The 12,742-nt window shown below is 48.2% G+C and overlaps 4 protein-coding genes across 4 annotated transcripts; 1 reads left to right on the forward strand and 3 right to left on the reverse strand.

The window, feature by feature from the left end:
• Positions 1-326: 326 nt before the first annotated feature.
• Positions 327-2,426, reverse strand: GIQ15_04082 (activator of stress protein 1; the record flags this gene model as incomplete). Its single annotated transcript, XM_033551499.1, has 1 exon — positions 327-2,426. The coding sequence occupies one exon, from the start codon at positions 2,424-2,426 to the stop codon at positions 327-329; it is 2,100 nt and encodes a 699-aa protein (XP_033405229.1).
• Positions 2,427-3,348: 922 nt separating this feature from the next.
• Positions 3,349-4,663, forward strand: GIQ15_04083 (uncharacterized protein; the record flags this gene model as incomplete). Its single annotated transcript, XM_033551500.1, has 2 exons — positions 3,349-3,865; positions 3,966-4,663. 2 exons carry the CDS (start codon positions 3,349-3,351, stop codon positions 4,661-4,663), a joined length of 1,215 nt encoding a protein of 404 aa, XP_033405230.1.
• A 795-nt stretch (positions 4,664-5,458) lies between these two features.
• On the reverse strand, positions 5,459-8,204 carry GIQ15_04084 (VrtR2; the record flags this gene model as incomplete). Its single annotated transcript, XM_033551501.1, has 3 exons — positions 5,459-6,814; positions 6,911-7,366; positions 7,458-8,204. 3 exons carry the CDS (start codon positions 8,202-8,204, stop codon positions 5,459-5,461), a joined length of 2,559 nt encoding a protein of 852 aa, XP_033405231.1.
• A 3,121-nt stretch (positions 8,205-11,325) lies between these two features.
• On the reverse strand, positions 11,326-12,336 carry GIQ15_04085 (uncharacterized protein; the record flags this gene model as incomplete). Its single annotated transcript, XM_033551502.1, has 2 exons — positions 11,326-12,156; positions 12,205-12,336. 2 exons carry the CDS (start codon positions 12,334-12,336, stop codon positions 11,326-11,328), a joined length of 963 nt encoding a protein of 320 aa, XP_033405232.1.
• Between the last annotated feature and the right edge of the window lie 406 nt (positions 12,337-12,742).

Here is a 12,742-nt window from a genome sequence, read left to right on the forward strand (position 1 = left end):
AATCCGGGTTAGCCATCACACTAGTATCCTGGAAGTCAGCAATAAAAGTCAGCAATAATTGAGCTCGTGTCTAGGGTTCAGTACGAAATGGAAGTGACCCGCTTCTTCATGCGGCTAGCTTTATCTTTCTTAAAGACGTTGTGCTTGCGCCAAAATAGTAGTCATACCATCCTACCAACGAGAGTTTATAGCAACGGACTGCGTGACTAAACGGCGGCACGCGTTAAATAGGAGAGTAATCATTTAGATTAGGCATCTAGTCTCAAAGAAGATGGGCCCCAGGAGACAGCATCTATTAATATATATAGAGCCACCAAAACCTCCGATCAACTTGGATTTGCTCCTAGACCCAATTGATCCCAAAACATCCAATCCGACGAGCTGAGGCTAAAGTTATTGTTGAGATTTAGGTCTGCCCCATCGACGCTTCCAAAAAGCCCATCAAATGATGGTATGTCGTCCACAACACTATCGTTGCTCCCAGGTTCGCTGACGGTCTCTTGGGCCCTGCTGACTTTTGGCGCCAGTTGGGTGCGTAGCGTGGTTATGAAATCTGGCTCTGGCATAGAATCACCTGGCGGATTGGCAAGCCAGGCTTTCAACGTCACTTTACCGATTGTAAAGTGCAGGGCGCGTTTACCCTTAACAAGCTCTTCATGATTTGAATAAACTTCTTCTATCTTGCTCCAAGTAGTTTTAAGCTCTGATGTAGAAAAGAACCCCGGTTTTGCAAGGCTAAATAGGATACATAGAAGTGCGTCCCATAGGAAAAAGGCTTTCATTTGCCACTGAAACTTTTTCATGTTTGGGTTGCCGTAGATGGCGCTGTCTGTATCGAGGATCTTTTGTGCAAGAGTGCAGAGATCTCTCCTTTGACAATCGCTGATGGTTTGTTTTATTAGTGGCGGCATCCGGTTACGCAGTCGGACGGCATTAATAGCAGACCGTACTATTCCGAGGGTTAAAATATGCAAGGGATTCAGGATATCACAGTATCGCAGATACTTCATTTCGATAAGACCTTCAACTTCGTCTATAAGCCTCTCGATATCTTCTGCCCCTCTAAATTGGATTGTAGCGCCAACATCCTTCATTTTTACACCAGTTCGAGTGTAGAAATTAGATAATTCTATCCTTGTCAAACAGAATATCATTTCTGAGGCACCTCTTTGCTCTTCAGGCTGCTCCGCCATACCAGGGTAAATCTGATCATCATTGATATTCAGCGGTTGCTTGGTATCCCAGCTACTTGGAGATATGGAAATGCCTGTCCCGGAAACCTGGCCTGCATAGCCGTCAAGTGGGAGGAGTTGCCAAAAGAGCCGCCGGCGCATTTGAACCTCGAAAGGAGGCAATCCAAGGTTTTCTCCATCACGATGGAGGCCCATTCGTTGTGCGAGGCGGACCGCAATTCCGGTCAATATCCAAAATGTCTGAGGATCGACTTGAGTACGTATGGCAATGAGGAACAAGATATAAGCCTGGAGTACAGGCATAGCCGTAGTCTTTAGCCACGCCGCATTGGCAAGTGCCTGGCGAACGGCGTCCTGATATTTAGAAGTCAACTCATGCCTAGTCTTGTTGAACACCTGTATGCATTCAACATCTGCCATAGAAAAAACAGCAAAATAATAGATCGCAAAGAGAAGACATTCATCGCCCTTTGAAGCTATAGTGGGTTGTTTTGACACTGTTTGGACCATTTTCGCTACTGTCGGAACATGAAGTACTTTGCAAAGAGGGTCGACATTTTGCACGTAGGCATCCCAGAGCTTCATGGCTTCCTCATGGCTGGGATGGTATTCGATGAGGTTCTTGCTGCCTCCAAGCATGGCTTGAGCAACAGTATCTCCCGCTAAGAAGCCTAAATTCGCTGAGCCACTCTGGCCAGGTCTGGTGTTGTCTTCGTTGCAGACATCTTGATCGGAATCAGACAGTTCGCACAAGTCGCCTTCTCCCGCATCAAGTAGAAGAACATTGTCAATATAGCGGGATTTGCCATCAGTGGAAAGAAGTTTGCCAACTTTAGGTGCTGCAGCAAGTTGACTAGCAGTTGGAGCTGGCGTTGGATCCCGTGTCCGTGTGTTGCTGGACGCAGGTGATCCAAGAGCTGTGGGCAAGAGATCATTCTCCTGCAAAATGCGCTCGTATCGTGCTAAACGCTCATGCACATCTTCAAGATTGGTACGCTTCCGCTTTCGCGGCGGTGGTGTCTGGTAGATACACTGGAGCCTGCCTTTCCTACAACTCGCGCATACCGGCACAGCCTTATCGCATTTGACCTTTTTGCGCACGCAAGTTTGACAATTAAAACGCTTTGTGGTCGAATCGGGGTCCTGGCCATTGTCAGGCTCAGTAGAGGGAACTCTTGCCGGCGCTGGAGCAATGGCAATAGGATGCGATATTGCGCTAGTATAAGCCTCCATGGCCGAGGTAGGCTATTCTCTCCCTCTAAAAGTACCGTCCTTTACCAGTGCTCCCTAGCGATGGAGTTCCGTTGCGCGAGCATGTCTGCTTGTTGTCAGCTTGGCGGTGGTCGTTAGGCTGTAGCTGGCCCCGGGGTATGTAGTATGCTGCCGAGTTGTGCGATTGTGTAGTTTATCCAGGCAGAAGAACAGTGATATCGCGTTGCCGGATTAGGCATGGAGGAACAATGATTATCCGTCATTCCGAGTCGGCTCGTATTAATAATAAGCCGAGAGGAGATGAGTCAGCAAGCCTCGGTCCACACTTTTGGCTTCATCTGCAACCAATTTCAACGTCAACTTCTGCTTTCTATCAACGTTCATACAACATCTATTGCATTGACTACGGAAGCTTTGCCTACTAATGCCTCAGTCTCTCCAGACTGCCGCGATAGTCATATTATTCTTACAATATACGGTTTCTGCGCGGCTTATGCAGAATTGCCTGAGTACAGCATCATTATATTGATCTATTATTATGATCATAGAGTGTCTAGTTGTTGATATAAAGTTGGCATCTAGTGGAAGAAGAGATGCACAATCCTTGGAAGGTTGTTCAGGGCGACCCGTTACTTTCTATTCCTTGAAGGTATCCTACTACCAGCCTACAGTCGGCATCCGTCCTTAGTTAGCGGTCACGTTCGGCTTTTAATAGAGCTGGACACGGTTTCTGAAGCCTACCCGTACTTGATACTTGGGCTTGTACCGATTGTCAGGGTCGGTCCCGTACATGACAGTTGCACAAAACCCGGGGCCTGGCTTGTGTTTTATGCATCCAGAGATATGGGTTGCCCGAGGTTGAACTTATACAATGTCTCCCCCAAACGTCACTTGCCTACTCGATTTACACAGTATACAATAGTTTTCGCCATATTAGACGAAGATGAAATCGACGAATAGCAGTCCTATCCTTATCATAGGAGCTGGTCTCTCCGGACTTGCCACTGGGCGGCTGCTCACAAACCATGGAATTCCTAACATAGTCTTCGAATCTTCCACGCCAGACCGCAGCCAGGGTTTCGCTATTTCACTGCACGACTGGGGCTATACGCCATTGCTCGAGGCTCTCGGTGGGCTATCCCTCCGGACAATGATCAAAGCTGTTGCACCGGACCGCCATGTCGGTGGCAGTGGCTGGGTTGACCTCGCCATGCGCGATAATAGTACCGGAAACGTACTGGTTGCGCCTGAAGCCTCCGCGCGACCGGCAGTTATGCGGGCCAACCGCAATGCCCTGCGATCGTGGATTAGCGACTGTGGTGATCTCGAGCTAGATGTGAGATATGGGCACAAGCTCAAGAGTGTTACTGGGACAGTCGGCAACGTGAAGGCCGTCTTCGAGAATGGATCCCAGTACCAAGGCTCTCTTATCGTTGCTGCTGACGGTGTGTATTCAGCTGGTATGTATGATTCAATATACCTATGAACGCGCAAACCACTTTGCTGTTGCTCACATTAGGCCGGCAGTGCGATCACAACTATTTCCACATATTGTCCCAGAAGTAGTTCCCGTGGTGGTATACCACGGTGAGTTTCAGCTGTCACGCGAAGATTTTGACCGCTTCGTCAAGCCTATTAGTGGTGATTCCAATATCCTAGCCGGCGTTGGTGATGGCTTTAACACGCCCATAACCATTTGCAACATCACCAAGACACAGGTACACCTTGATTGGTCATACTCGCGGCCTGCCCGTGGCAACAATGATCCTCTGTTTTCCCAGACAGGCAGGACTCAGGCGCAGACAAGTCAACTTCCACAGGCACTATTGGACGAGCTAGCATCGCGTAAGCTTGCAGAACCTTGGTCACGCTTCATCAACCCTGAGACCATTAAACAACACTCTGTATTCCATTGGATCAGCCGCTGTGTATACATGACATCAGAGGATGCTCGACGGGGTGCTCAACAAGGGGTTGTTTTTGTGGGGGACTCGTGGCATGCAATGCCCATTTTTGGCGGCGAAGGGGGCAATCATGCACTTGTGGATAGTGTTGAGTTTACGGCGGCAGTCACCAGTAACTCCGACTTGGAGAAGGCTGTGGCCGCCTATTACGACGGCTCTATTAGGCGATGTCAAGATGCCGTCAGGAGGTCAAGATCGCGCTTTTATGTGCTGCATAGACCCATGGCGGAGTGGCAGGATATTGCTGAAAAGAGGCGACTAAAGGCGACTCAACCGAACCAGATTTCAACTTAATAGGCATAACTATGAGCGATGCCATACTTCTCTGTAAACGAGGGCATAGTTTGTGTCCGTTCTGCCTCACACGGTAACGGAGACTACACAACATTTTTGCTTCATTAAGCCTGCATCAATATATATCTTAGTCGTTCGGCCAGTTGCAATGTATGACAGGGAAGGCTACTTGTTAAAAATCTATTTAAAGGGCAATGACTCTTAATTTTCGATCTACTAACTGATAGGAAAACAACTGCTCTATACATAGACAATTGTCAGCTTGTTATAAAACTGCATCCGGCTCCATCTCAGTGATCGAATCACTGGGTCTGATAGCCTTTAGCTGCAACACACCCCTACGCAGTAGGGTTGGATTTGAGAATGTTATTCTCTTGCAGCAGAGGATCGACGGGAAACCAGCAAGACAAGGCATGGAACGGTCGACAGTGACACTAACCCTCGCTTATACCCGAATCGAATAGAATAGGACCGCCCGCACCCTGATCTAGAAGTAAAGCGATGATTAGAACCCTCCTGTTAAAAACACGTCCTGGGATACTGATATGGCCGCCAGAAACGCTAAAATCCTAAAGGAACCCAACCCTTTACTCCCGCGAGGAGAACAGCTCTAGTTAGTGGCTGTTTATACTCAAAATAAGCAACGCCTAAGCTTGACATATCACCTAATACGTCCTGTATCATTTCGTTAATATCATAACCGACCAAACCTATGCCGAATAAATCATATTCCTAGCCCAAAACTCTCCTATGCAGGTATGAATAGACAATCACTGAAAATATGTCCTATGCTCCCTAATCGGTTGCTAATTGTGTCGTCTTCCTTGTGGAGTATAGGCCCATGATGTCGGTCGTCATCCACGATGGTTCAAATAGATCCGAGGATGAAGATGAAAGCGGATGATACATGTCTGGAGTGGGAAGCGTGGTATCTAGGGCAGGCATAAACTCCGTTGAAAACGACGCTGGATTCCAGGCTTGTTGCACAAATGGCTGCGTCGAAGTGGGATAGGACCTCTCGGGCGCCATGATGGAAGAATTTTCTATTAATGACGGGTCGACTGGCGTCGCCTCCGCGACGCAACTGACCGGAGTCGGCATTGGTGGTAGCAGAGACTTGGATGTACCAGCGGCTCTATTGGCGCTCCGGCTCTCATCCATGTTGTTCCGGTCTTGAGACAATGCCAATTGCTTCTCGCGCGTCCGGTTCATCAGCTTCACAAGTGGGGTTTGTGGCAGTTGCTCTTTTTGCATTAAAGCAAAGCTCTCATATTGCTGGAATGAAGCCTCAATAATCGGCCAGGCCCGGCGAACCAAAGATGTGTCTGTGCAGTTGTTGCACTCAGAAATTGCAATTGAAAGTGCGAGCCATGGAGTGGTTATATACCAGCGGAACCCTTCGCCACGGGGGTCTGAGTGTATAAGCTGTGCTTTTTCGAGGCTCTGGAGGGTTCGCCGCAGCAGATCGGTGTCACCTCCTTGACGCTGCGGCGACGATGGCATGTGGCTTCCTAGGCGGCTATACTGGAAGGGAAGCAGTTCAGAGAGCCGTATTGCCGATACGAGACACTGGGTGCTATGCCAGGTAAACCAGGCGTATGGGGACGATTCCGGGTCACAAAAATGAAGTAACCCAAGTGCTTCTTGTTGGAAATGGCGGGCCTGTCGTTGTCTTTCTCCTGGGTCGAGCAAGGTCGTGAAAGATGAAGAAGACGTGTCGCTGCCTATGTCGTTGTTGCATGGGCTAGGACTACTCCAATCTGGTGTAGCGAAGTTGAGTAGTCGGCCAGCAATCTGCACTCGGTATGTAACAAGCGCAAACGTCGTCTCGGTGAGCTCTTCACGGTCGGCAACTGGCTGTGCGGTATCCACGTCAAAGTCATAGTCGTTGATGTGTCGTACATGGGCCACAGCAGTCGCAACGTCTCTATGGCTGATTAGCGGTTCAGATGATTCCGCAAAGGAGGTTTGCAGATCCATCAAACAGACAGTGAGCCACAGCCGCAGCCGCATCTGCTGATGGAAGAAGGTCTCTCCATTTTTGACTGCCTCACCAGGCTCCTGGTTAACGCCCATAGCCTTTGTGAGCCTGACAGCGAGAGCTACCAGAGTCCAAACAGCGGTCCCCTTTTCTTCTGATCTCCTTGCTATCTACATACGTGGTTCGTTAGTGGTTGAATTCTTCCAGCATGGTGAAAAGCGGGTTCTCTTTTATTCTCCGTATACATAATTGGAAACCACACTTACAAGGTATAGAACAAAGGCCTGAAGAACAATCATATCTCGCGTCGTCAACAGACTAGCGCTCTCAATAGCGCCCTCGCACCGCTTGCGATGGGCTGCTACTATGCTAGACTTGCTAGCATGAAAAGATGCTTGACACTGGCTTTCTGTCATGGTGTTGGCAGCTGCATAATATACCGCAGACTCTAAGGCTCTGACCGAAGTGTGATCTTCATCATATCCCAAATATCTCTCTCCATCGATCATCCACCTGCGGAGACACGGGCGATGCAGAATCTTGATGATAGGATCAACGTTCTGGAGGTATACTTGGCACAGTTGGCTGCCAACTACTTTATCGCGGTAGAAAGGTCCTAGGGGACTGGCGGAGAGCGAATGGTGGGATCCTAGCAAGCCTAGAGCACTGATGTCACTTTTCACCACGTCACTGGGCCTATCCTTGTCGACGGGCTCATGGGTCTAAAGAAGACCTTAGCAAACGATTCACACGTTCACACCACACTAATAACACCAATAAGTCTTCTATTGATTTAGATATGGCAACTCTTACCTCGTCGTCTATCAAGTCAGCCCATGCAGAAAACTCGGGGCTCCATCTGGTAGGACTTGGGAATATCGGTGCATCAACCTGCATCAAGTCCGAATCCTCGACCGACCGTACTATCTGCACCAGTTTGGACCACGTTAAATGTCTTGTGCTCATCATAGGCTCGTTGGCTATCTCACGCTTTTTGTGGAAGTGCTCCCTTACCGTGGAAGACGACAACGGCTCGGCCGCACTCGTCTGATCTTGAAGACTGCATGTTTCCGGCGCAGGACCTGTGGTGCTTGAGATTCCTTGTACGAGGCTTTCGAGTCTGCGGATACGATGACTGAGATCATGGTCTACCGTGTTGGTATTGGGGTTGGTTTTGGTATTGGTATTGGCAGCATCGCAGTCGATACCAGCCTTGCTGGCGTTAGCAGCTTCTCCCCGTCGAACAAGGCTCTCAAGCCGATGAACTCGTGCGGTCAAATCGCTGCTGGCAGCCGCAGTGGGAGCCGCGGTACCGGTTTCATTCGTTGGCGGTGGTGCCGTTGACGCTGTCTTCGGGCGAGTCCGACGGGCATGGCGCCCTCGGGGCAGCCGTGGGCGATGGATGGGAACACAGACGGCGCCTGAGGATGTGCAGTTGGTGCATGGGTCGAGTTTGTCGCACTTTAGCTTGCGGTCACGACACAGTGCACAGCTTAGCTGTGGAACGCCTAGGGCTAACGGCTTGGCCTGGTGGTAGGGGGCATCATCACTGTCTCCCATTATTATCGTGAGTATCTTTTGTGAAATATTTATGAATAATTTTGTGAAATATGAGTTGGCCTTGACATGCAGAGGGATCAATATATTGATGGAATGGAGTGGATAGATATGGAATGGGGGAGAGGACCGTAAGAAGTACGGATTTTGCGGGAAGTGATGCAATGCTACTATGCACGCAGGTATGCAAAGCAATCTATCGATCACCCATGGGCTTAATACTTGCCACGATGTATATTAACCTGCATCAGCGTACGTAAAGCTCCTTGGGACCAGGGGTTTAGCTAACAGTTGGTGCCAGTCTCGGACGGTTTGCTAGTGGAGGAACAAATTCCCCCCTATCTTCGGCGCTTCCTTTTCAGCCGCCCCCTCAGCTCTGGGCTTTCCAGGGTATCATCCTTTGACATCCTGGCCTTGGGCGCTTTCCACGTGCATTTGCTGCATTATAATCCCTCTTCCCGGGACTTCACGGCCCTCACGATGAACTACCCACTCGGGGGTGGGCGGCCTTCGCTACCCCCTGACCACTACCAACATGGAAAATGCACATCAACGCCGGGTATCCAGAACCCCTGTAGCACCTCGATGATGATTATCATGCCCATACCGAGCTCAATGCGTGCTAGTGGGACGTTGATCAGTGAGTATTACGATCTTGGGGAGACGCCGTCAGCGACTCTGGGGTACCATGCGTATTCGGATCTCGCCCGCAGGAACAAATCTCGTCCAATAACTTATGCCGCTCGGGTAGATTTTCCTTCAAGCCACTCATCAAACTACGGCCTGGAGGGCATCTAGACCAATCCCTCCACATGGTCCTCGAGAACCTTGTCAGTATACGGCCCATGCCCGTATATGCTGCCTAGTGCCGCGCAAAGTAAATGCAGTCATCGTCGTAGCTACGATGATAGCCACAGCATCCAACCATATACGAGTATTGATAGACTTGTTAAATTCTAATCTGGCCGAATAGAGTGGTGATTAGCAGCGACTCACCAACTAGCCGTTCATTGATACGAAGTCTGCTCTCAATTCGAAATCAAGTTGAGATGCGCGGAGTTGGAGTAAACTGTTGCTAAAGATAGACTACTAACCAACCACTAGAGCAACTATAAAATGAAACATCGTATTATTCTCATCCCAACTGGTATGCTGATTCCAGCAATGGCCTTCTTACATTTCGAGAAGTGAGACTGAAATCTTATCTAGAAGGGCTCTTCTTAAAACCGATGTGATTCCCTTGCCATAAACAGCTTCGTGGATACAAGGCTGGCAGTATGGAGGTGCCCAGCTAGGAACTAAACTAGTGTATAAAGAAGCTTTTTATATTCGCGAAGCCTTTACGGAGTCCGCCTTTTATTTCTTTTTCAAAGGCTTAACTAACTAGTGCACTCGGCGTTTGCATATGCAGCAGATAACTAGCCTGTGATGCTGAGATGATTTCCTCGGAATAAGCCTTGATTTCAGCCGTTTAACGAGAAAGTATTGAGTAATCGTTGGCATGCTAGATACGCAATTGCAACCATTAACTAACGAATTAATATAATTTTCTAGTACAATCAGGCTAACTAGAAGAAATGTGGGTTTCTAATATATCTTCAACGTCTAATTCATAGTTCTCAACGGTTTATGTGAATCGTCATTGGTTTCATGGCTGTATAAGACGAAGAACCGGAGAAAGGTATATATCAACCATCTCTTGCCAGTTGGTAGTAACCAAACACCGCCCATACCTTGGACTCTATCCTGCTTTGAGTCTAATGACACGGTCAAATTAGTATGGATCCCATGTACTCCGTAGTTTCTAGGCAGATAAATATACTCTGCACAACTTTCGGGTGTGGTAGAAGCAAAACATATAACGAGTGCAACAAGCAGCCCTGTTGCAGATAGGAGCTTCATCTTCAACAGTTATAGTAAAGGTAGATTGGGAATGAATTAGGCAAGTTAAATAAGTTAATTTATAGAATCCGAATTATCACAGAACCAAAGCAGCGCCTCCTCATATGTCCATTACACCACCGTCGGCCGGCACCCAAATTTCCCAACTTCGTTCTTTAATTATATGTCGGTCCACAAGGTATTAAATCTCAAATGCCTGTATAATTAACCGTTCTTGATAAAAGAAGCCAAGAAAACTAGTTAAACAGCGAATGTAAACATTCGATCAACATCAGTCACATTCCTATCAGCCAGCCAATTGCGATCTAAATTTTCAATGTTCCAGCCTGAGCATTGCCACAGTGGATCGAGTTATTTCGAGGGATACCATGATATCATAAGGCTTTCCATCCAGCAAGGTCAAATTGGCAATCCCTGTTTCGAGATCAGACCTCGTGCTAGCGATAATAACTGCTTGAAAAGTGCACATCGTGATCCAGATGTTGGGGCTGGGGGGAGATGTAACAGGCTCGGAGAAGGCTGCTTGACCCTGTTGTTTCGGGCTTAAGTTTCATGTTAATAACCCGAGGCGGTTCCGAGAAGCTGTGTAAGGTGTGATTGGGCATCATCCAACCCGATGGAACAGAATGTTCGTAGTGCAGTTCAAGAGCGGTCAAGTTAACGTTAACTCTAGGATAGGGTCCATATCTCACTGGACTATGGGGTATGGGGCCCGACCGTTCACTGCTACAAAGTCCGCTCTCAACCTAGAAATAGTGTAAGTTGTGCGGAGGATTCCACGAGGAGAAGAAAGTCTTTACCAGAAAAAGAAACTAATATAGCTAACTTTGTGCCTGTGGGTCGGCGGATCTACGCTAAGTAGCTTATTAAGCGGGGCTAAATATAGCGTTTATATGTCTTGCGATCTATATCAGGCTTGATAAAGGGCAGGTTTACAGCACTGGCAGCAGGTGATATAAGACGACCATGTCATAACTGGCGTTGCAAAGGATTGCTGGTGCAAAAGAATAGAAAGTGAAAAAAAAAAATGCTATCTCGGAAAGTTTCTTTTCACGTAGCTATATTGGAATCCTTTTATATGCCACGGACACCAAGGCTGTGGAGACCCCTGCCTGCTCTCCAGTCCAACATCATGTCCATTCCCGACTGCTTGAAGACGAAGAGCTGTCTCAACTTCCAGGGCTCTTCGGGATGCACTAGTTGAGGCTGCCAGGAAAGTTAGCTACGAGACATAGTCCAAATTAGACGAGCAGAGCTTTGGGCGAATTCTAACCTTGACAAGGGAAAAGAATGTGGGGATGAATTTGTAGATTTCCATTTCGGCAACGTGTTTTCCAATGCAGCCCCTGGGACCATGCCCAAATGCCAAATCGTGAGCGTTCATTACATTCAGGCGCGCCTGGTACTGTGCATCCTGCTCGCCAGGGGCAGGCAGCCAACGAAGCGGGTTGAATTCATCTGCATTTTCACCGAATATTCCCTTATCTCTCCCAATTAGATCGCCATGCATACCTATAACAATTCCACCTGCTAGCCAGTGGCCATCAGGCAGCTGTACTCCGGGCTGCGGGGTCTCACGTTCCATCATTCCAATAAAGGCAAAGTGTTTGCGGAGGGATTCCCTGACAACAGCGCCACAGAACGGCAATTCAAATCGGGCTACCCGGAAAGGAATGGGAAGTACGCCGTTATGCTTCGTGTCTAACTCGTCGACGATCCGCTTGTATATCCATGGGTTCTTGAGCGAGTAGTATATTGCCGTCCGCATAACAACGGCTGTCGTGTCGCTGCCAGCGATGAGGTTCGCTTGCATATAGCCTATCAACTGCCCATCCGAAATGCTAGGGTCTTTTCTCTGCGCCTCCAAGAAACGGTGAGCAAAATCGTGTGGCCTGTCCTGTCGGATGGCTCCTGAATGGGACTTTTCTTCCTCAATCCGGTCTTCCAAGATACGCTTACACCTCATGGCAAAGTGCCCAGATTGTTTTGGCTTGAAGAATTTGCTGATTGGGTTCAGTCGCCAGATCCGGTCAATAATGGGCATTGCCAGGGCCTACTGTATGGTTAGCAACGCGTCAACCATGGCCCTTGATGAACTTACAATACCCCGGTAATCCAAATCCTTTTGCAGCTGCTTCAGAACGCCGTCAACGTCTCCGCCCGCTTTCATGAATCCTAAATTGCTACTCATTGTCATCTCTAAGACAGCGTCAAACGCGACTTGACCTGGCATTAGCTTTCCAAGGTATGAACGATATATAATGGAAACACCCACAATATTGTACCCAGTTGTGAATGTCGCATGGCTTCTTTGGTTGGATAAACAGTTCATCCATCTTGGTATAGAACAGCTTAATATTCTCGTCCACGAAGGGTTCAAACTATGATTACTTCCATATTAGAAACTCAACGCAATTGGAAGACGTTTTGAACATCATGCAGGTATATGTTACTGCTAGTGGGAATTGGGCAGTAATATCTTTTAAAAATTAACGCTATCACAATTTACCTGTATGACACTTGTCATGGCGTATGCTCTGGCGACGGGCTTCCTAATTCGAGCATGCGTCTTGTTATCTGCTGCAGCAAACATTGTGGGCTGTTTTTTCCCCTTGTATACCGGCGCCATTGCCTTGACC

The sequence above is a fragment of the Arthroderma uncinatum genome, assembly GCF_011692745.1.
Source record: "Arthroderma uncinatum strain CBS 119779 chromosome Unknown scaffold3, whole genome shotgun sequence".
Taxonomy (NCBI): domain Eukaryota; kingdom Fungi; phylum Ascomycota; class Eurotiomycetes; order Onygenales; family Arthrodermataceae; genus Arthroderma; species Arthroderma uncinatum.